The 24,627-nt window shown below is 39.1% G+C and overlaps 2 protein-coding genes across 5 annotated transcripts in view; one reads left to right on the forward strand and one right to left on the reverse strand.

Moving 5' to 3' along the window:
• Positions 1–24,627, forward strand: part of dock2 (dedicator of cytokinesis 2) — a 152,888-nt gene that overhangs the window by 30,560 nt on the left and 97,701 nt on the right. Inside the window, exons 1-12 of one of the 3 annotated variants that reach the window (XM_088292469.1) lie at positions 14,543–14,646; positions 15,507–15,590; positions 16,394–16,434; positions 16,583–16,638; positions 17,853–17,949; positions 18,022–18,170; positions 20,054–20,189; positions 20,540–20,697; positions 21,688–21,769; positions 21,913–22,045; positions 22,639–22,714; positions 22,863–22,939. In XM_088292469.1, the coding sequence (XP_088148595.1) occupies positions 14,604–14,646; positions 15,507–15,590; positions 16,394–16,434; positions 16,583–16,638; positions 17,853–17,949; positions 18,022–18,170; positions 20,054–20,189; positions 20,540–20,697; positions 21,688–21,769; positions 21,913–22,045; positions 22,639–22,714; positions 22,863–22,939 (1,132 nt within the window). In that variant the 5' untranslated portion in view covers positions 14,543–14,603. Of the gene's footprint in view, positions 1–14,542; positions 14,647–15,506; positions 15,591–16,393; positions 16,435–16,582; positions 16,639–17,852; positions 17,950–18,021; positions 18,171–20,053; positions 20,190–20,539; positions 20,698–21,687; positions 21,770–21,912; positions 22,046–22,638; positions 22,715–22,862; positions 22,940–24,627 lie in introns of those variants that run through there. The other 2 variants (XM_088292468.1, XM_088292470.1) reach the window with 2 other exon arrangements.
• Positions 803–11,054, reverse strand: hrh2a (histamine receptor H2a). Of its 2 annotated transcripts, XR_015842774.1 has the most exons (5): positions 10,953–11,054; positions 2,708–3,980; positions 2,088–2,260; positions 1,896–1,977; positions 803–1,291 (listed from the first exon to the last, which is right to left on the reverse strand). XR_015842774.1 is itself a non-coding variant. In XM_088292473.1 (4 exons), the coding sequence occupies exons 2-3, from the start codon at positions 3,714–3,716 to the stop codon at positions 2,091–2,093; spliced, it is 1,179 nt and encodes a 392-aa protein (XP_088148599.1). In that variant the 5' UTR covers positions 3,717–3,980; positions 10,953–11,054; the 3' UTR covers positions 1,784–1,977; positions 2,088–2,090. The 2 variants fall into 2 exon arrangements, 1 of the variants encoding a protein (XP_088148599.1); XM_088292473.1 differs by lacking the exon at positions 803–1,291 and having other exon boundaries at positions 1,784–1,977.

Here is a 24,627-nt window from a genome sequence, read left to right on the forward strand (position 1 = left end):
ATTTAATTAGATATAGCTCATTTCATTGGATGCTTTCTATACTTCAGATATTTAAATATGGATGACCTATATCCACCGAATAAACATCTTATTCAAAGGTAAAAACAACGCCTGCTCTTCTCAACTCATATTATTTCACTTATTTCATTTGGTTTTATTTATTTAAATAGAACATTGCATTGGATGCTTTATATACTTCAGATATTAAAATATGAATAACATAAGTATAGTTTGGGTTGGGGACGCACGCACGCAGGGGACACATTGTTTTTAACATAAGAAGCATACAGTTTGGGAGGGGGGGGCTTGGCCCACACGCACGTAGGGGACACATTGTTTTTACTACTGAGGGCAATCAGCGGAGGGGGGCTTGGCCCACACACACACATACACACACACACAACGTCATCACAATTTGAAAAAGCGTAATTCTGTAGGCGGGGTCCACTTCGACAAAAGCGTAATTCTGTAGGCGTGGTATTAACGCTTCAAGGGCAGGGAATATGTAAATATTTTTAAATAGGTGGCTGGAGATTGGATAGTTTTAACACAGGGGCGGGGATAGCGGCCATTTTGGACAAAAGCGTAATTCTGTAGGCGGGGACAAGGAGACAAAAGCGTAATTCTGTAGGCGGGGCTATGACGTCATCAAAATTCAAAAAAGCGTAATTCTATTATCTCTCATGTCTTCAAAGCTGTCAAGTAATGCACTTTTCTGAAATGCACCTGCACACAACAGAAGTAAGCTGATTTATTTCCCATATCTTCTTATTTATATGCTTAAAAGCCGTCTCTTATTTTTGACTAATGATCGAGTACATTTGCCAACATTCTCGCCGAACAAAGTCAGTCATTTAAAAAAAATGTTTACATGCATTTACAATACATTCCATGCTAACATAGTCCAATACTCAGACTTGAGACTGTACATCAAGAGATGTTGAAGTTTCTCTTCTGCAGCAATGCTTTCATTTAGTTCAGTACACAGTCTGAACAAAGTCCCAGTCCACCTTGTGATACTTGATGCTACCACAGGAGGGTGCACTTGCTTTAAACCTCCAGATGTACCACTTGTGTTTAATGGCCATCATGTTGGCCCAAATGTTAAGTTCTCCAGCATGTGCCAGGAAGACTCTTTTTGTTGTAGTGCCACTGCTTGTCCAGTGCAGAGGGGATCGAGTGTGCACTGATGCGTCTTGTGCGTGAGGAGAGGTGGAGCTGCAGAGGTCTTCGATTGTCATACATTAAGACTACGGTGTGTGGTAACGGGAAGACAGACACCGACATGAGACTGTGAAAATCAGGCACACATTATTGGTCGTTATACAAAAATTAAAAAAAAAATAATGACCTTAATGGAGAATAATTGTTACTATTGTTTAGCAGATTACATTTCTTGGCGTAGTAATCCGGGTAATTATCATGCATCCTAAATGGTGTCAAATTAGTTTGATGGATACATTATTGTCACATACAAGATCCAAACTAGACCTTGCATTAAAACAGCAGCCCGGTCATATACAAATATGTCTTTGGACAAAATAAGCACAATAGACAATGATTTTGTGTGATATTTCGAAATCTCCTCATTTACTTTTTGGATTGCCTGATGCACAAAGAACTGTTAGAGCCTATCCGTGTTATAACGTGAACCACGCGTACTGTGAGGCCATCGTGCTAACCAGTCGTCCATGTATAAAATATTTGCCTTTAGTGAGAGGGGGGGAGGGGATTTTCATATTTTATTGCTTTAAAACTAATATACAAATCACATGGTCAACATTTTACATACGTCGTTTTAACCATGTGAGTAACGAAAGCAGGATGTGAAATTACAGTTCCAAGTCTCTCTAACTGTGCTGAGAACAAACATTTGTACTGTTTTGTGTACTTACTGAACATCAGGTAAGTGCACTTCAGTAGTGTTACATTGGCAGCTTCCTTTTGGTAACCTCCTCAGCAGCAAAGACTTCTGACCTGAGCTCGCCAACAACAATGAAAGGTGATGCAATATATATTATGACTGGCAATGTGTGAAACGGTGACTAACAACTATTTTCTGCATTGTGGCGAGCATGTTACTTTACCTTTTAATTGCCAATGACGTCTGTGCCAGTTGTGCCATTCGCAAATTGGATCATGGTTGTGTTAGTCCTGCTATTTGTGTCTTGTCGCATGAAGTTGTGACCTGTTTGACCCGCCCTGCAGCTGGCAGGTGCGTGTCCACACAGCAATGTCACCTCCATGAGCTGTTCTCTGCCTAAGATGGCGGAACATAAAAAAAAAGGGTGATATTGGTTTGGGATAGTATTTAACAATACGCGGAAGGTAGAACGTAGAGTTGATTTGACCACGTGAGCTGAAATCAAGGCCGATCACTCAAATTTCAGATGATCAAGGAAAAAATGAAAAATGCACTTTTTTCTTTTTTTTTTTTTTTTTACGGAGTAGGCTTGTGCGTCTGTTTGGCAGCTGCAGTGCTCTTGTGCTCAAAAGGATCACAAGGTTTTGTACTCGCATGTAGCTTGTTTAAGCAACTAGCAAAGTAAAACTATAAAACAAAACAATACTAGCAGAGGTAAATAATAAAGGAAGATGTTTTTGTCATGTTCACAGCCTAATGTGACTGTATTCAGTTGTCCCATTGATTTCTAAATTCAGAAAAAAATACCTCTCATAATTAACCTTCATAACATTGTGGCTGTACCTGCTATCGTTACGTTGGCGGAGGAATGTTGGCTCCTCCACCCACTGTATGTCGGCCATCGACATCTCAGTAGGTGCGTGTAGGCGGACCTGAAGTCCCTGTTGAGGGCTCCATACAGGATCGGATTGAGGGCTGAGTTGGCGTAACCCAGCCACAGCACGATGGAAAATTCTGGCACTTTGTTGGGGTCGGGATTTTCTTTTAGGCCCAGTGCCGTGAACAGGATGAAATAAGGCAGCCAACACACCACAAAGGCTCCTATCACTGCCGCCAGCGTCACCGTGGCCTTGTGCTCCCGCAGGGCCGGCGCTGGTACACTGGAGACGACAGTGCTAATGGTCAACTGGTGACTCCTGCAGCTGTAGGTGGTGACACACGTAGGCCGGGCACTCATGATGCGCTTGATCTGTGCCCGGGCGATGCGAAATATTCTGAGATACGTCCAGCACATGACCAGCAGAGGCAGGTAGAAGGTGAGAAGCGAGTCGGTCAGAACGTAAGGCCTGTTGAGCTCAAAGCGACACGTCCTCTCAGGAGCCCGTTGGCCGTAGTTTTGCACTGTCCCATTCACGGTGTTCCAACCCATGTAGATCGGCAAGAAGGACACGGCCACCGACACGGTCCAGACGCTCGCCATGGCCACGAATACTCTCCAAGGCAGCACCAGAGAACTGTATCTGAGGGGCATTGTCACGGCCAAATAGCGGTCCATACTTATGGCCAGCAGTGTGAGGATGGAGGCGGTGCAGAGCATGACGTCCATGGAGATATAGAAGTTGCAGAAGACCGGGCCCAACGGCCAGTCATCGGTAAGCTGGAGGTGGGCTGAGAACGGGAGAACGGCGAGGCCGAGCATAAGGTCAGTCACTGCCAGTGACACGATGAAGCAGTTGGTGAGACAGCGGAGGCGTCGCGACGCGCAGACTGCCAGGCACACCAACACATTGCCGCTGATGGTCAGAAGGATTAGAAGAGCCAGGATGACACCCACCGCGATTTTTGACAACATGGCTTCTTGGCCCTCACCAGATTCAACCTTGTGACATCATGACTTTTCAGCATGCAACAATTAACTTTATTGCCACTAACTTCATGTGCGGTAAATGTCAATATCACTGTCACTCTCTATTCTTCAGTTCAACCTGCAAATATAAATGGGTGTGTAGCAGGAATTCGTTGTTCCATTCTGTGGTCTTTCTAGGCAGAGTTCCACACAAGTGTTGAATTGAGCGAATGGCTTCCAACGCACCGTCCGCTATGGTTTTGCTACCATCTAGTGGACAGAAAGAGACAAGACAGTCAGTTAGGGCTTTTTTTTAAAAATCCACGCACCGGTGCAGTTGACAGCAAAGTGGACTTCGGTTTGGTTTGATGATAACGTCAATGGTGTGTGCGTGTTCATTTGCATTTTATAGCTCAAATGAGGCAGAGTAGAGCAGAAAAGTTCACTTAGAGCAAATTAAATCACTGAGGAAAAGCATCAATGAATGTTGAAATCAAAAGTGAGCATATTGAAGAGGTGACAAAGGTAGGTAATGTAGCCAAACTGGAAATTGTTTTTCGAAGGTCACAGCATTTGGTCTAATATCTGTTTGAGGAAAAAACTGCTTGTAAGTACTTTAAAGATAAAAAAAACTAAACAAAGAGAGTTACTGCCCTGCCTCAAAACAATACGTAATTCTAATGAATTCATTTCCACGAGGTAGCAAATATTTATTTTAAACATCAGAACAAACATCCAAACCCCACACAGGACCTGAGATTCGAACCCCAAACTTCAAGCATGTTAACTTCTAGTTCACCATGCTGTCTTTTTAATTTGTGTGTTGACGCAATCTGAAGCGTTTGCTCCCTTTCCTGTAAATGAGCAGTTAAGCGGCTGACCTTACACTTGCCATTGAGTTTAACTCAATTAACTGGCCTCAGAACATTAGATACCTGGAAAATGTAATGAGATCCAAATACAAATGCTGCGTCAAACACTTTGCCTTTGCAACAAATTAAATTCAGTGTGGTGTTAATTATGTTGTCATGCAGTTGCAGACATTAATTTGACAATATTGAACGCATTAGTATTGTGGTTTGACTTTGCATTAAGGACACAGAGATTTTTCTAATACTTTTACCTATAATGCAGCTTTAGAACAACAAAGCAACGTTACAATGAGTTTTTACTTTTTCTTTCTTTTTAATTTAATTCATTTTCTTTTTACCAAATTGCTTCATGGAGCAGGCAGGGGCCTGGCCCCCTTAAATAAATGTTGTGACCCATAAACAAATACCCCCAAAATATATTATATATCACATGTTTCATTATCTCATGTTTTTCTAGTCTGCTCAACTTTTTAGTGTCTTACTTACCCCCGGAAATATAAAATATATCAAGTTGTTTCTCGTGTCACGTTTCTTGACGCTCTCTTCTGCAATCTGGTTGCTAATTTACAATCACATCCACAATTTAACACTCCTGCAAAACGTTCAACAGACTTGTCCCACCCTCATGTATCTCATTCTCCCTAAGGACGTAAACAAGTTATATACAACAGAATTCTAATTGTAGAGATTGCTTCCATTCAATTCTGCTGATCATTCTAACGTTATGTACACAATGCAGCACAATGCCCCCTCAAGATTTGTGGCTGTCCCCTCATACATGCTTGCTTGGAAACAAAAACCCTGTTACAGGGAAAGCGTCTGTACCCCTGACAATGTAGCCCAAATTTGTACATAGGTTCGAATATGCCGTAAAGCAGGAATAAATTCAGACACTCTTCACAAAAAGTTTGGGACGCTCAGCTTTCAGGTGAAAATTCACAATGGACACAAAATGCACTATAACCTTTACAGGTTAAATGAATTTGACCTCTAACCTTTTGAGTACACATCCAAATCAGTGTTTCAATATTTTTTTGTTTTGTTTTTTTCAGAAAAGACTGTTCTCTTACAAGTAGCTGAATAGCAAAATTCACAACAGGTGCTTGATCCACGAATCAAAACATTTTGAATTGGTTCATTCGAGCTGTTCCATTTCTCATACTGTCCACATTTTGACATCATGAGACCAGGACGATGCATAACAATTGTTGATTGACCTCCTCGCCGTTGGGGGACTTTAATCAGGATGTTCTTAGAGTGACGTAACCAATGAGTAATGTCATCACAGGTTGCAATAATGAGAGAGTGGAAGAGTCACAGAAAGCTGTAGAAATGGATGTTTCTGGATACTGTAATTAAAAAAAAAAAAGACATCAAGCTGAACACAAATTATTTCAACATTGAGCAGTCTAACATATGCATTCAAAAGTTTAGACTAGATCAAATTAAGTTCATTTGTAAAAGTTATAGTGCATTTTTGGGAGTAATTGAATCACAGTAAATATTTGTATTTATCAACATATATTAATCAAAAGAAAAATTGTCAAGGCCGTGGTAGTTTTCCATTCTGTTGCTGTGTTTGCGACAAAAATATTTCTAACGCTGCTGTTCTTGACCTCAAAATGGCAGCGAAGATCCCGCACCCTCCCCTGTATTCCCGTGCAGGCGTGCGCATCATCCAGATTTCAATTTTAGGGTGAAGAAATAGACAAGTTTTTTCCATGCCTCCTGTCATTGAACACAAGTGCTTGGCAAATGAGCTGTACGGGCCCAATTTGCAGTATCCAGACTTCCCATCACTCAGTATGTGATTTGGGGGGAAAGAGCCCCATTAGGTTTTTGGAGATGAAAAGAGCCACAAAGGAACTTGGAAATATGCCTCTTTACCAGTCATAGTGTGACTTAGTGACGATGAGTGCTGATGTTATTTACCTCTCAGCTGTGATGTGCCGTCTGACTTTTTTTTTTTTTTGAGATTCTCCAAATACCAAGTGCTCATTTGCAACCTTTTTGAATGTTTTGATTTCATATTTTTTTTACACCAGCCAGATGTGTCTTTTTGGAAAATCCTCCTTCCTTTGACTAATGAGCATTAAACATCATCATGCAAATTTCGTCCGATGTTTAGAAGTGCTTCAATGTGCACTTAGAGGGATTAGTTGGATGATTTCTTTGTACCAAAAAGTATTCTTGTAATACCTATTTTGAAAATGTCAGCAGGGTGTCAAATCTGGCTTCATTTCCATTCATCCTTTCATTAATTTATACATTGTCGCATAAAGCACATCTGCCACCCAACTGGCTGAGAGAGATGCAAGTGCCTTGAAATTACAAACAGAAGCAACTCATGTCGCTAAAATTTGAGAAGCACAGCAATAAACCTGCCTTCTTTTCATGTTTTTGGTCAGAATGTATTGTTTCGCTTTTAATGACCTTTTATGACATCAAGCATGAAAGCAAATGTAACATTATTTTATCCCAAAGTGATTCGTTGTTGGTTTGCATGTTAGTTACATAGCATTATTATAAAAATAAAAACCGACTCTCCTGTTTATTCCCAAATATTGTCGATAGGTGGCGCAGTCATACAGCATGAACATGTTACATTTTGGTTCACATGCAAATAAAGTTGTGATTGTTTTCTCATAATTTTTCTATTCTAACTAAAACTGTCAACCTCCACCCATAAAATCCAAAGAGTATGTTTTCATTCACTATTAATCCCAAAACATTGCTTCAGAATTCACTGTGAAGGCATTTTTCCGATTTCATGCATATATCAGTTAGCAAGCATTTCTATCATTTTATGGTCATTTATTGCTGTCACGTGACCATGCTGTAATGTACAATATTGGGACAGGTGTCCTTGGTATATTTCAGAGTTTTGGTCCTATGCCAGCAATGTACCACAAAGTCGGAATAAAGTTTAAAATGTATCAATAGCCTATGTATCATTACGCATTGAGTGTAAGTTTTAATTAATTTTGTCGAAAAATACATAAGTAGTGATGAGATGAAGTTCACCGGTGACTGAGCACACTTTGTTGCGTCAGGTGATCACGTTGTTCATTGAGCGCCGTGTGTTGAGACCAGTTTTAACGACAGAACCCACCACCCAACCAACCCTCACAAATCCTACCAATTTTTTTTCCCAAAACTTTGAATTTCAAATGGGAAATCTGTCATGATCTGTCTTTGTTTATTTTAGTTTTGGTTAAAAATTTAGTGTCATGTTTTCCTTGTGTTACTTTTGTATTAGTCTCATTAGGTTATTGTTTCCACCTGTGCTCGTTTACCTGGGCCCTAGTCATACTCAATCGGCTTTTTTGTCAATTTGTTTTTCATTTCCCTGCCTTTGTTCAAGACTTGTTGGTTCATTGTCGCCGGCCCTGTCACATTCCCTTGTCCAGTCTTGTTACCCGCAGTGGCGAGTGTTTTGAGTTTTGATTAGGACTTGGGTGATTTCGTATTCAGACCCCCCAAAACCCTTTCTATTGTTTTATAAATATTGTTCACTCCACCCTGCAGTCACCCTGTCTGCTTCCCTCCATTTAGGTCCACAGCCATGCCTCAACGTGACAAAATGCTCATTATCAGACATTTTTAAGGTACTGAGCCGAGCCACAAATAGCAACAATCCACAAGTAATTGACAGCGTCCCTAAAACGATTTAAAAAAGGCCTTTATAGACTGCCGCAAATGTTTCTACTGGACAAGGCAATGGCCTGTCAAAATAAAGCTTCTCCCCTCATTAAGTACAATGGTGCCTTGAGATATAAGTTAAATAAGTGACTACGCCCATGCCTCCAAACACACCTATCATAAATCATCTTTTCGCATTGAAATGAATGAATGGAAACACAATTAATCTATTCCATCGCCACCAAAAAACACCCCAAAAATTGCACTGAACAGTATAGTCATGTAAGGAAGTGTGGAACTGCCAATGTGGACTAAATATTTTTCACTGGCAAATACATTTATGGGGTATTGTCTTGCGCATGCACATTACCGCATGGCATTATGGGAAAAAACACCAAATGGAAATCATGAACTGCAGACTTATTAAATCATAAACATTACGAATAAACAATGTTCACATACTTAATTTTCAAACATATGGATATAAGTTAGGCCTTAAGCCCCCCCCCCAAAAAAAATAGCATTTTCTTTTTTTTTTAATTCCGCATGCACAAATTAATATTCTGTGGCTAAATGACTTTTTTTTTTTTTTTTTTTTAGCATTTAGCCTACTAGTAAGTTATATTTGCAAATATATCTAAATATATTTGCAAATAAAATTATCAGTCAAAACTGTTGACGACAGACACATTGCCAGTTTCACGCTTCCATTGTAATGCATAAAAACACAAATGATAAGATTTGCTCTCCACATAATCTACCATCATGGAAAATGCCTGCTCAAAAGTAAAACCCAACTGGACCTATTTTTGTTTTTCTGTGGTGTCTATTGACCGTTGGCTCCGGATATTTTCCATCTACTCCAAGTAAACCAGTGTGACTTGACGTTGGCTGGATGTTGTGAAGTTTGCCGTTGCCAACCAGCGGTGGGAGCCTCAAGCACACTTACATCTCAAGTTTTTGCTGATATTTCAAGACTAATAAAAACAAAAAAAAGCTGGTCAAGTGACAGCTTGTCCCTCAAAAAGCTTGTAAGTCAAGGTATTCAGGGTACCTGTGCTGAGCACAAAAATGTCAAATCAGTGAGGCAAAAAGGTCCCTGCTATGAATTGCAAATATTTAAGGGAAGGCTGTATTTATAGGCCACATTCTTTCTGCTGTCACTGAGGTCAGCGCTCAACTGTGGATTTTCTATTATCGAACATAGATGTATGATCCGCCGCTCTTTCTAACAAGTCTATTGTGCTCCTGTTTTGCTGTGTGTCTCTCTGGAGAAAAAGCGACAGAGTTCCTGTCTCTATAACATTGACTGTGTGCATCTTAGAAATGTGAAAATGAACAAGACATAGTTCCAGACAGGTGCACCATAGGGAAGATAAAACACATGAAATATATATAGGCGCTAACGAATGGCACCCACAAGGGGATCAAGCTCATTACGTTGCCACTGACCTTAGCACACCTTTCTTACAACAACATTGCAAGTTAGCACATGAACACGTTTCAGGTCCCGTTGTCGGAGCTGTATAGTTTCTTTATCCAGTGGATCGAATGATAGGGGACCTTTCGTAGAAATGTTGCTTTCCTACAAGTACATTGGTAAAATGCATAGCCATATTTTAATTGTTAATTTGCTAACATTAATCTCAATTGTAACACATGCGCTTTACTTTTCTATGCTTTTTAAAAATGCAACTTATATTTTTAGCGGATTCTTGAACTCTGGCATTTTCGGGGTTTCAAGCATTACACTGCTTGAGAATACAATGTCACGTCGCACAAGAAGGCACCATTTATTAACTGCCATACTTATTGTTTATACCGTACGTTACATTTATTGGTCTAGGAGTGTTTTTCAATCATTTTCTGTAATTACGACTTTATTACTATGTTAGCATAGGTTAGTGAATAGTTTGTGAACTCAGTTGACGTCGCAAGTTTAGGAATGCGATGAAGAAGTACATTTTTAATTAGGTGGGACAATTGCTTTCTGGATGATCTGTGTCCTGCCAAACGGTGTTAACAGCGTGCTAAATCGCTAGCTCGACTTCCCACTGCTGTCGTAATGCACTTCTTCTTTAGAGAGAAGTTGTTTTTTTTAGCTTTAGAAGAACTATTTGATTGAGTCTGTCGTGCACTCCATTTAGCCCCAAATTGCTTCAAGACACGGTTCGTCAAGTCACCTGAATTCTTAACTAATGAATTGGCTCTTTTTTCTTCCACTGGAAACGCAGCTTGCCTATCGCTCATGGGCTCAAGATAGACAAAGGAGTTCATTTGTTTTCTGGCACATTTGTTAGATTGATTTACCAATGATGCCCGGTCCTGTTTTATTTTATACCCTGTGCACCATTTACATAAGGTTCAACAGTGACTCACCTCACAGGTCAATGCTTCGCCCTTCAACTCACGATTGATCCCACAAGCTTATAATGAATTCTTTTCAACTGCATGAGCTGGTAGAGCAGACTCAGCTGGTATGTCACTCCCACACACATGCACACAGCTCACACAGCACACACACACCTGCTCTGTCAGATTCTTTTACGTGCAGTTTTACATGGAAGTAAGATGGTTTGGTTGAAAACCAAGCAAGCTTATTAGACCACATATACAGAAAAATAGAGCCAACAATGATGTCACGCAGCAATTTGCAACAGATTTTAAAAAATTATATGTCTTTAAGGTGAAATATTATATGGAGGCAAATAGAGATCGATCAACTCACCTCGTATTGGCTCCTGGAGGCAAGCGTGTAGAACCCCAGGCAAGCTTGTGACATGTGTTGTGTTTTGTTTGTGTGCGTGTGAGAGTGTGAGTGTGTTTGGACACCTAATGAGCCCGTTTGCGGGGAAGAAACTAAAGAGACCGAGGGAGAGCCGCACTCTCTCTCTCTCTTTGTCTCCTCCCATTGCTCCTCTTCTCTCTATCTCGCAGTAATTTGCATTCAAAGTGATTCCAATAACTGTTCCAATGTATGCTTCATTGCAACAACCATCTGCGGCAGTAAAGCGCCAACAAAGCCGCACATTTTGTGGGTGAGTTGCTTTAAGGACAACCTATGTGAACAACAGCACCATTTACATTATGATGAGATCAATAAAAAAAAAATCAAAGATATAATAAAAAAATGTTCATCTGTCAATTATGATACAATTTACTTAATTTTTTGACTTATCAGCTTGCTTTCACAGAGGCACATGTGGTGATCAAATGCTGCAAAAGCATCCTTTGAATTTTCCGTTGACGCCAAATTTTTGACTTTGATGTCCCTAAAAGTTGAGCAGTATCTGTCAAAAGAATGATGGCTGCCATTGGGCTAAAGTGCTGAGCCGACTCCTTTCGGGTGCCTAATGTTATTAAGGATGCACCATTTGTCCACCGTTTCTTCGACAGTCTGAAAATTCAACCAAGTTGAACCAAAAGCAAAATCAATATTTACATATTAAATAAATTAAAGATTAACTACTTCTCTCGACATTTTCTATGCAAACCAATGGCTCAAGGACTTGAACTTCCTCACTTTCAACAACACCGAGGGATTGGCTATCCTTAATAATTAAATTCTGAACTGACTGGTCCAACGCATGCTGATAGAAGCTTGATGGTCAAAAATGAAATAATAAAATGTGCATTCATTATTAATAAAGTGATTTATTATATATAAAAAAAAAAGAGTTCTAGTTGCATTTGAGACCTCATTTTCATGCCACGAGCATTGAGGTGTTTTTATTTATGTAGGACGGTTCATGCAAACGATTGCAATTTTTAGCCTGTTGAAAATAAAATGAATAATTCAAACTAGAATCATTTTTGAAATGGGGGTGAATGTTAATCAATGCAATGAAAAATGAGAGGAACAGGATGAAACGAGGAATTAACAACAGTTATTATTCACTCCCACACAGCGGGAACTTTTCTTTTTGTTTAAGGCTCCCTATCACAGGGGTTGATGGGAAGAATTGTGCTTCAAAATATTGTTCTTTTGGCAAAGACGCGTCCCCATTGACAGATTGTGGATGCACTTCCTTCTAAACACAGTCTGGTGCTTCAGTGACAGGCGGAACGGCAGCTCTACCGGTCATGTGACTTTTTCTGAAAGCAATAGCGTCTGAGGTTATCGTTTGACGTGTGCATTTTGTTGAATTTACAATCAATTATCGATTAAATTGAGGTGAAAACTCGCCTGCCGAGCAGAAATGTTGCTAATTCCACGTTGGCCAATCCACCTTTCAAAGGCAGCTTCTATGTTCATAGTCGCAAAATGAGAGAATTTCAGTACGTACCTATACTAAAAAACATATTTGTTGTATGTACTCAATTTTATTACCTAAAGTGGTTACGCAAAATAAAAAAATGGATCATATATATATATATATATATATATATATATATATATATATTTTTTTTTTTTTTTAAGTAGACGATACATCTATTTGTATTTGGATCTAATGTATTTAGATCCCCTCACAGTGCAGAGGTCGTGGGATCAATTAAGGCGACTGGCTTCCTATGAGGAATTTGCGTGTCCTCCCCGTGCCTGCGTGGGTTTCCTCCGGGTGCTCCGGTTTCCTCCCTCATTCCAAAAACATCCATGGCAGGTTGATTGGACACTCGAAATTGTCCCTAGGCATGAGTGTGAGCGCGGATGGTTTTTCGTCTTTATGTGCCCTGCGATTGGCTGGCAACCAGTTCAGGGAGTACCCCGCCTACAGCTGGGATAGGCTCCAACACCCCCCGCGACCTTCATGAGGAGAAGAGGCTTGGATAATGGATAGATGGATGTATTTAGATCCCCATGGTTTTATTTGGCGCAGCCAATCAATTGGCAAATATTTTTTTTTCAATTCAAGACACCATTTTTTCCCCCCAGCATACTAATTTTGGGTTGAGAGTGGCACACAATGATGTATACATGTATCTCCTGTGTGTATTTTAACGGCCATCATCACTTTTGCCACCTCTGGCCTTTTCCTTTGTCTGAGTAATGTTCAATCTATGGTTATAACATTGAGTAATTATCAACATCACAGTTTAATCCATAGTGCCTGAACAAGTTGCATATCTCGTTTTTTGTTTCCATAACAACAGGTTTGCATTTTACTCCACTTTCAGTTGAGTGTCTATCGTTGAAAGATACCAGTCTGCCGCTCATCATCAAAACCTTTAATCTCCCACTAGTCAAATATTATATCAGCATATATAAACAAGAGAAAATATTTGTATTTACATTAAAAGTTGGGCTTCTTGGTCATAAAGAGGCCCTTAACTATTTCATGAATTATACAGTGGTCCCGTGGCTTATGAGTTTAGTTTATTCCGTGACCAAGCTCGTAACTCTATTCCCTCGTTATCGAACTAATATCTCCCCATTGTGAGGAAATGAAATGTGATCTGTTCACTCACATACTCAATTTCTTGTGTTACATGTTTTTAATAAAGAAACATAGCCTTGTATTTTATTTAAATAAATTAATGATAATGATATATTTTTTTAAATAGAATGAAGGAAAAATAAATTGATTTTGAGAAGTAGAGAACATTACGCTGGGACAATGTGAGTCATGACAACTGCAACAGTAGTGCAGGCGTGCATTTAAGGGGCCGGACCTATAAGAGCAGACTTGATGGGCTGCCCTGAGGTGGTGCCCTAAGCAACAGGTTGAAATTCTGCAGCATTTTTACAAGACTTATAGTAAATACACTAGTGGAAATGATCATTATGGTCTGTTTATTATAATTATTAACTGTGGAAAATAAATCTCGCACATGCTGCATACAATTACTTCCACACCAGCTGCCAGGCAGATTCTCAGAATCCTCGTCTGTAAAATTGGCCCGTCTCGCACAAAGAGTGCAGCTCAGGAGAACACGGGGTGAGCTCAGGCTGCCATGTTAACACGCGCATCACAATATGATCTGTCAGTTTGAACTTGAAACACTTAACTTCAAGCTCAAAGAGAAAAAGTGAGTGTACAGCACTCATAAGATGGAAGCCATTCAAATTCATGTCTGCATGTGTGCAAAAATCACATCACGTCATTGTTAAAGAGGCAGCGCAGATCCCATCCTAGAGACTCTATTAAATTTTTCATTACAGTATGTTGAATGACTTGGAGTCCTCTTCTTGCACAATCTATTGTACGGTTTTGTCTATCTAAAATGAGCACGTTGGAAATGTAAAAACACAAATGCTCGGCTGGACTCCACCTTGGTGTACCCACTTCCTCTTCAAGGCCTGAAGGCAGGAAGAGAAGAGAAAAGAGGAAGAGGCAGCGAGGGCTGAGTACTTGCAGTTTGGGTAAAAAAAAAAAAAAGTGAAACGTTGAACAGGCACCTTAAAAACACCACAAGCCAGCAAAGTGAGACTCAAGAAAACATGGCTCCTTGGACGACAACCACCATGGAGCGATATGGTGTCGGTGAGTCATTCTCAGGCCATAAGTTCAAAAATATGTCCGTGAGTTTGCAAACGTGATGATTGCTATAATGTGTATCGTGATGACGTACTTTTAATGCAAAGACTTACAAGAAGACAAAGGGACAACTGTATTACCAGGATGTGAGCAGGTGCGCAAGAGCCTCTGGGGGAATGATCAAAAAGCAATGCAACATAATGTAACATTGCTGCTGATTGCATTCATTTACACCCTTGGCAGAAATCTACATATTAAGCGCAGCAGATGAGGAAATGCTGCAGCAGGTTTTTATGTCGGAGCAAAGATTCACTGATCTGATTCAGACAAAGTATTGATTAAGTGACTTTTAATTGCACCGTCTATGTGGAATATAATACATGGTCATGGATGAATCTAATGTAATTCAGGGTCAATTTATCCATTTCGCCAGCGCTGACTTTTATATTCTCGTAGGTAAATGTCAGGAAGTGGAAGCAGGAAGGAAGTTTAATAGCTGCATGCTGTAAGCAGTGATGTTTGATATATAAAGAGAATATCAACAGTAGTTAAGAACTGTGCAAACCCATTAAAACCGCTTCCATTGGGAACCGTCATAAGATCTTAGAATTGTAATAGTGCATGTGCAAAGGTCAGTGCCTCCTTTGCAACAGATGGCTTTATATATCTCATTTCGTCCAAAACATGTTCCATCATTCAACTTCCCACACAATCAACTAAAGGTTGAATGCACATATACTTTGAGCTGAGCTTTGGACTTTTCATCTTGAGGATCGACTTTACAAGTCAAGCAAGAGCTTCATGTTCTCTGCAAGATTCTGTGGTGGCGTAATCCTATGGGTGTTTTTTTAATGTTTTTTTCTCAGCCAAGTGGAACTTTGTCGGCAGTGGGGAAAATCAACTTTCTCTGGAGGTTGGAGATGCAGTCTACATCCAGGAGATCTGTGATGGTACAATACAGTATCTGACATATTTAATGTATTAGTTAAATGTTCAAAAGTCAATCACCGGGCCCAAGTGCACCTAATGCAATTTGGTGAACTTGTTGGCAGTGATGGCACAACACAATCAAATTTGAGGTCAATCAAAACAGAGACTTGGGAGTTACGGCCCGCCAAATTTGACATTTTTTGTGACTGCCTTAATTTGAAGCCTTATATTTTAGGAACTGCCGGGTCATAGATGGTATTGTTGGAAAGTCGGTTCAACAAGGATTTTAAATCTGGTATTTCAAGGTCAAATTATAGGCCAAGGGGTCAAGTTATTAAAATATAAACCTATCTTCTAAATGATGGAATTCTTTCCAACAATACATGTTTTGTGAAGTGTGACCCTGTAGCTCCTGAGATACCCGGATTCAAAGGAAGGCTATCACGCCCCTTTTTTTTTGCCACATGCCCATTTTTGCTTGTTTTGCTTGTGAGGATAATCGGTTCATATAATAGTTGGATCAATGGGTGGATTTTTGGTTTATGAGCTAAATTGTTCCTCAAAATCTGGAGAGACCTTTCAGAAGTGTGACTGGCAATAATCTGTATGTACTTCAACTTTTGGTTTGACTACATCGAAGAATTTCTGTTACGTAAAATCAATAAGGTTCCCACATTGATCAGGAGAACTAATTTCTACAATGTTGATAATTTTGACTTATCAGACACTGAAATAAAACTTCTGGGTGGTACCTTTATGTATTCAGATTGATTTTCTGAATTTTTATTCTAATGTGTGTGTGTTTCTTTTAAATGTGTTTTAGGTTGGTACAAAGGCTACTTGGCCAGGAACAAAGCCCATCAGGTAACCGATGGCTCTTGCATTGTGAAAGCTATAATGGATGGGTGGATGGATAATGATATATTGATATTTGAGTGATATTATTCTCTAGTTCTGTGTTGACAGAAAATCATTTTTAAACTAATCACTGCCTTCCCATTTTCTACTCCAGGGTGTGTTTCCTGCCAGTTATGTTCACCTGAAGGAGGTAATTGTGGCACATCGAGGGTAAGTGAAGGTTGTAAAATAAACGTCGTTGTTGTTGTTGTTGTTGTTAGATGGTAGTATTCATTTGGGGCTGTGAATTGATTTGCTCTCTTGGCATGGAAGGCCATAGCTTGAACCACCGGCAACTTAACTGCTGGAAGGGGCAACCATTTTTTATTAGTGCTACTGGGTGGGCACGTAATTTCTAATGACGCGTATGACAAAAATGCTTTTGAAAATATGGACAAGCGATGTGCATATATGCGAAATATGTGGTCTTTATGTATTTTATTTAAGATTTTTCAATGACTGTACCATCTTGCTGCCGAACAAAAAAATAATCAACATTAAATGCAAGACCTCATTTTGTGCATCATTTCACAAAATTCAAATATTATTGAGTTACAATTTTTCTCCTGCAAATCAAAATATTAAGCCTGCTTATGTTATATCAGTGGCGACGCTAGACCTTTATCCTTGGTGGGGCCATGGGGTGGCCAATGTTATCTCACGGAGTCTGCAAAACAAAAACTTGGATACGCGTTATCAACGATCAACATCTATTTTAATATTGAACTAAATTTGCTCATGCGTGCTCACTTTAGCATACAAACAACGTACGATAGAATTATAAAGATTAGCATGTCCGCCTCACAGTACAGAGGTGCTGAGTTCGATTCCAGCTCCAGCCTTTCTGTGTGAAGTTCCCTGTGCCTGCGTGGGTTTTCTCTGGGTTTCCAGTTACCTACCCCTGTAAAATATTAAGTTGATAGACATCCAATTTTTATGCAAACGTTTTAATCTTTAGTTCTTATCTAATGGTGCTCAAGACCTGTGCGGTACTGTTTCCTGAAAAGTGGTGGTTTTGGAGATGTGAGGATTCATTCATCCATTCATCCAACGTAGTCATACTGGGGAGAACTCTTCACTTTTACTTTGCATGCTTTTTATATTGCAGGTTTGGCTTCAACATACATTAAAATAGTTGCCACTATGATGCACTTTATTTATTTATTTATTATTTTTCTTTGATTATAATCTCAGAGAAAAAAAACAATTCAACTGTGTAGGTTTTTATCACACACTTGGAGGAGTTTGCAATTAAAAAAAAAAATCAAACACCCACTATAAGTTTCCATGTGTGGCTCCTTGCTCAATAAAGGGTTAAAACATCTCAATTTACTGCAGACAAACGTAATACATTGGTCCTCCTACTTCAATATGCTCCCACACAGAGATGAGGAGGTAGTGCTGTCTGCAGAGATGCCTCTTGTGAAGGAGGTGACCATGACACTGCGAGAGTGGGGCACCATATGGAAGCAGCTCTTTGTGGTATATGAAAACACACACACAAACACACACGCAAATAAAGTTGTGCTGAGGGCCATGCGTTCACTTGTGCAGGCCAACAAGGAGGCACGTGTGAGGCAGGTTCAGAGGCTGATGTGGGAGCTGATGGAGTGGCGTTCCCAGCTCCTCTCTGGAACGCTGCCCACTGATGAATTCAAGGAACTCAAGCAGAAGGTCATCTCCAAGATTGATTATGGAAACAAGTATGTCAAATATCCTCACCAAAAACAAATGTATTCACGTGGTCAAGAAGAAGTGCAAGTTTGAAATATTCACCACCTGCACTTGCAGATGTTACGATATCCCATACAAGAGCTGTCTTTGTCTGTGTCGACTGAGGATATTTTAGTTAAAATAAAAACCAAACGAAACTAAAACAACATTTCTCCAATGGGTCCCCTTTTGTAATTTAGTTCAGTCCAAAGTGTACCACTAGATAAAAAGTGCTTTTCTTTTTTGGTTCATTTATATCCCCCAAGAAAATAAACAGTGTATAAAAATAGTATGCAGTGTTTAATACTTTAACATTAATTGAAGCCACAAATCCTCTTGAGAAATTGGCAACTTGGCAAACGGGGAATACTTGCTTTATTCTAATAGGACGCATGCATGCATGCCTGCATCGAACTTTTGAAGTGGTATGCACTGCACTTATTTTAATTCAAAGTCTGTGGCCGGTTATACTGTACCCTGTATTATCGAAATATTTCCAATAAATATTTTTATTGAATTTTCTATTAAGGAAAAAAACTAAAACTAAACTCAAACTAAGTGTTTTGGAAAGAAAAACCCTAAAACTAACAAATCCAACCTAAAAATGATTAAAACTAACTACATTTTAAAAACTAAATTCAAAACATAATAAAAACTGACTATAATTACAATTGCAAAACAATAATAACTCTGGTGTTGACGCTTGCTGCCTTTCCTTGCATTCTTTTTGCTGATAAGCCTGCTGGTCTATCCTGGATTTTTTTTCTGTGATAATAATCTCAGAGAAAGAAACAATTCTGTGGGACAGTACAATTTTTCTTCTTTTTTTTAATAGTCAAGTCAAACTAAATCCTTTAGCAAACATCTTTTCTAGAACCCTCTGTGCCTTTTTAATTATAAAACAAAATCTTCCACAACACCTGACGAGGATGTTTGCACAGGCGGTATACCCTGCATAGATCACACAGAATATACAGTAACATCCATCCATTATCCAAGCCGCTTATCCTCACAAAGGTCACAAGTGTGCTGGAACCTATCCCAGATGTCTTCGCGCAGTCGGCGGGGCACACCCTGAACTGGTTGCCAGATCTATAAAATATTAGTTATTCTGACCTGCTGACCAATACCTGAACACGTACTGCTCATGCTTGCAGTCAAATGAGAAAATTCCCAATTTTATTCAACTCAGATATTATTTATGCAAGCCCTTCAACCTTAAACACTGTGTTTGCAATTAACTGGAGTCACCTACAATTTGAAACACTCATCCCCTTGAATATTATGATAATGTGTCTGTAAGAACACCGAGGCACATTTAACCGACTGAAACTTTGTTTTGCTTACTCTAACTTTTACATGAATTATGCAGCCTATTTCTATAGATTATGTACATAGCTTCTAAGTGCCAGAGAAATGTTTCCTTAATGAGTCCTTATGGGCACTGATCGCAGTTTTCTTTCTTTTCATTGTTGAGTACAATGACAATAAAGGGATTTCTAATTCTAATTCAATTCATATTTGCACAAATCAACATGTTGCTAAATGATTTTGAATGGGACAACACAAATAAAAAGTTTCCAAGGTTGAATACGTCAGCTGAAGATAAATCTGCGATGATATAGATAATGTGGCAATGGAATGTTAAGCATGCCTTTTCAGTGTTCAACTGGAATATTAAACATAATAAACATTACAAATTACAACTTTTCAGAGATTATTTCTAGTGTGAGGACAGAAGTTCTCATTCCGCCATTCACATGTGCCAACCGTTCAGACGTGTGCGTGAACTGATTATATTTTAACAGTTTGCACTATAAGACAAATCAGCACTCATTAATTATTCCTTCTCTCCGGCTTTGGACCGCTGCAGGATTTTGGAGTTGGATCAGGTGGTTCGAGATGACGATGGGAATATTTTGGACCCAGAGCAGGCCAGTGTCATTAGCCTTTTCCGAGCTCACGAGGAGGCCTCTGCTATGATCAATGAACGCATTAAAGAGGAGCAGGTAAGGGAAAGTCAAGAGACGGCCATCCCAATACTTTAATAGACAATCCATTTTTTCCACAAAGTCATGTTCAAATTAAAATGCATGAAAATGTCCTGATGGGCATTTTACTTGCTAATCATGTCTGCTGGAGTGCTAAGTATTCACATCATTTTAAATTGGATGGGGTTAAATCGAGGTCCTTATAGCCTACTTTACATCTCAGCAGCAATTCATTAGCCCTTTTTAGATGAATTCTCCAGTTCTTATGTGGAGAATTTCCCCATCTATGTCAATAACTGCTATTGGTGAACGTGATAGGGCATTATCTTGAATGCCCTAAGTTAACCTTAAAATGTTTTACTTTGCAGTCCAACATTCAGACAGAACAAAGCGGCATCTCAGCACGTATCCAGTCATCACCCACACACAGCCTCTATGTCTTTGTTCGGAACTTTGTGTGTCGTGTGGGAGAGGATTCAGAACTCTTCATGTCCCTTTATGACCCTAACCAACAAAGAATCATCAGGTATCAATTTGATGTATTTATTTATTTATTTTTAATACTGATAACTGATTTGGACGTTTGGTTTAGTTTTTTGGGGAACAGTATTAGTTGTCACATGTACATGCGTCTCAGGGGGATTATTTTAATTTCAGTGGAGTTCAACATTAAGCGGTAGAGGATGAGGTCACATCACATATTGTAAAATGAATACACCTTTGCAAATCATGTATTTATTTCTGTTGTGGTTTAAAGTTGGAATATTCCACTTGACAGGCATATCTACAGCCTAAGATGAATGGGAAAATATAAGACTCTATAGAACACAATTATTTGTTGTGGTTTAAATACCGCGCACTCCCTCGCCTTATTAGATAACGTAGAGTTATTTATAGAAATGCACCGATACTGATACCATTATAGATGCCGATACTGTGCTGTGGGACGATATTAACTTAACTATATATATTCTGTGCCTCCTTCATGACGAAACCTCCCAAAATAAAAAAACAATGCTATGCCAGAAATAAGAAAGTGAAAAGACAAATTACAGTGCTGCACGTCTTGACTGGCAGTGTATGGAGGTTTCTGACAGTGCTGATGCTAAGCCCTGTCATTCACTGTCAGGCTGGCAAGATCTGCCTCCATACCGCTAGCCAAAAACTTTGTTCTGTTTGAATCCAAAAACTATGCAGAGGATGTTTTTGTCACCATCTATATACAAACGAGTTTCAAGTATGCAGTACTAACACATGATCTGCAGTTAATTTATGCCGGACTGCATAAAACCTAACTTCAGGGAAAGAGAGAATACAATAAAAAATAGTGCATGGCATATTCGTTAACAAGCCTGACAGTTGTTCTTTATTTAGTAGTTTTGCATTAACTGTATCAACCGAACTAAGTTGTTATCCATATTATCGTTAGATTTTGGAGATATTTGTAAGTACTAAACACACTTGAATGCTGGTAGGCTTCTTTTCCATGTGTTATAAACTGTTATCTCTTCTGCAGTGAGAACTATCTGATTCGGTGGGGCAGTAAAGGCTTCCCTAAAGAAATTGACATGCTCAACAACCTGAAAGTTGTCTTTACAGTAAGTGACCACAAGGGGGCAATGGTGTTCTATCCGTAGCTGAGACTTCATCTTTAAATTTGTATCTGAGTGTTTGTTGATTGTTCCACATTCTTTCACTTTAATGGACCTGTGCTCTTGAACTGTGTGTGTTTCTCTTACAGGATTTAGGGAATAAGGACCTGAGCAGGGAAAAAATTTACCTAATATGTCAAATTGTCCGAGTGGGCCGGATGGACCTAAAAGAAAGCAACAAGAAGTGCACTCAGGGTCTCAGACGTCCTTTTGGAGTGGCAGGTACCAGAGTGCAGCTTCCCTTCGCTTATCTTTTTCTTTTTTAGGCCATACCAAATAAAAATAGGTGGAATTGTGATTACAATGCCGACATCGCATTCTTGAGGTTAAAGGTTTGAATCTGAGTTCCAACCCTCTATCATATAAATTTTTCGTGTGGGCAACTTCAGGGTTTTCTGATTTGTCTGTGAAACCTATGAATGCATATCGCTTCATCATATTTTGGAAGAGCGATTTTTTTTTGGGTCCCTATAGTAATATATCCGGGTGCATGCTATTATCAAGAGTTATCATTTTATTGCCTTTTTTTTTAACCTTTCTATGACCGACCTGGCCAATTTTGTATCTTAAAAAAGGCAAGCCACTCATATCTTAAGGGGGCACCGTTGTACTTTAAAAAGGGTGTTGGTAACAACCAAAAGTTCTAGCTATCTCAATTCTATTAACAGTTAAGACAATATGTGTAACTGGGAGCTGTCAAGTCATTTTTATGGCACAGACTTTGGGAAAAAAAAAAAAAAACAGTTCCAAAGTTTATTTTTCTTTCCCGCCATGATATTGTCACTAGAGACATTTTAATTATGCTTGTTTTCCAGTAATGGACATCAGTGACATCATCAAGGGGAAGGTTGAATGCGACGAGGAAAAGCAGTTTTTTATCCCTTTCTTCCCGTATGTGCTCATTTTGCCTTTATGAAAGTCAAATGTCATTTTGTGTGCAGAAAGCCCTCCGTGTCAATGCGCTTGAGCGCTAATGTATTCATGCTTGTGTGTCCAAATATGTGTGTGTGTGTGCGTGTGTGCGTGTGTGTACGCGCAGGGCAGTGGCGGAGCACGATTTTCTCCACACCTTTTTGAACAAAGTTACCACGTCCCGGGGAGACTGCGGCGGACAAGGTACAGTCGTGCACTTGCACTTCCTGTCTTGCTGTGAGCATCCATGTGAAATATAGAGAAAAAGGTTTGTTTTTTTCACCCAACTGCTCTGCGCGCTAAAATATTGTGGCTCAGACGCTCCTTTAAACCAATTTCAGATTACTTCATCTTTATTCTCCTCTCCCCCATTCACACCATTTTAGCTGCCAATCTTAAAAGACCTGAACACTCCCTTGATACGAAAGGAACACCTGGGGCCACTGGCTATCTTTTTTTTCCTTGCTGACATGCTTCTGCCTCTGAAACAACGTGAAAATGCATGCAGTGAAACCTCCGAAGTAAAATATTTTTAATGTGGATTTATTTCAAAACCCCCCCCAAAAAAACATTCTAAAGTTGCAAGAAAAAAAAAAAAAAAGTGAAACCTCTCCCCGCAAGCGTTTTGTAAGGTTTTTAATTTGGGCAATAATATGGCTAAAATGATTCATAAAGTGATTTATTATGAAAATAAATCCCCATCCAAGAGCATTTTAGGTTCATTGAAGACTCCAAATTTGCTCATAGGTCTGAAAGTGAGATAGGATAGGCCCGGCTAACTGGCCGCCCTAATAAGGACACTACTATAGAACCTCTCATCTCTTGTTGAGTGACAGAATGAATATTTGAGGTTCCACTGCAATGGTTAAGTAAGATTTTACAAAGAATCTGCCAAAAAAAACAGTCGCTTATCAAACACTCTTCACTCTTTTGTTTTGCTTTTTTTTTCGCCCGAGCAGCTTCTTTTAATATTTTTCTTTGACTTTCAGTCTTAAAATATTACAAAAGACTGCGCGTTCTATACCATAAACCCGAGTGAATTCCCACCTAATTTTGTGTGCTTAATGACAATCTGAAATGTTCAAATCCTCACCTGATATTGTTTATTATTTTGAACATAGTGTCCAGGAAATTTTATGTCTGTGAAATGTAGATGAAAATGGAACAACATAATCAGATATTTTTACTCAATTTGTAAGATATAAAACCTCCTACAGTACACAACCCAGCTGCTGTGTGTGGATTGAGGTTCTTTTTCTACACTGATTCAGTTTATCATCAAACCACAAGGTGGTCTGCAGCAGGTCACGTCAGATAAAAAAAAAATCTCCTTTTACAATGATAATTCTTCAGGTTCATGAACCTTTTAAAGTTTTATTTTTTTGTCCTACAGCATCAATAAACATAAAACGCACAAATGGCTCTTTTGCTCTATACTGCAGCCATTATGGCAAACCACTGCCTGAAGAAAAAGTGAATTGAGAGTAACAATGATACATAATCAGATGTAAAGCCGCCTATGTATTAATAATGACATACAATAAAAAAAAATTTAAAAAGCCCTTTTACTATACTTTTTACAAATGCGACCTGCCTGTTTGGGTTTTGTGATTGACGGCAATCTTTACATACTGTATTCATTTTCCTTAGCTCATGAAAATAAATATTGAAATGGTTATATTGTCAAAGACTTTAATTGACTTTACTAAACTCTTTTGTCAATGATGTCATGTAAATTGCAAAAAGCTGTCCAACCACAAAATACAATTTTAAAGTTGATGAAAGCCTTCAGAGCCCCGTATCCAGACCATGTCAATTCAGAGAGGAGGTATGGAATAGTGACTAAAAATTTGTAAACTTTTTCAAATGTTCTGCAATATTTTTCATGCGTT

This window comes from Idiotropiscis lumnitzeri, chromosome 4 (genome assembly GCF_059441095.1).
Source record: "Idiotropiscis lumnitzeri isolate Australia: NSW breed Sydney's pygmy pipehorse chromosome 4, RoL_Ilum_1.0, whole genome shotgun sequence".
NCBI lineage: Eukaryota > Metazoa > Chordata > Actinopteri > Syngnathiformes > Syngnathidae > Idiotropiscis > Idiotropiscis lumnitzeri.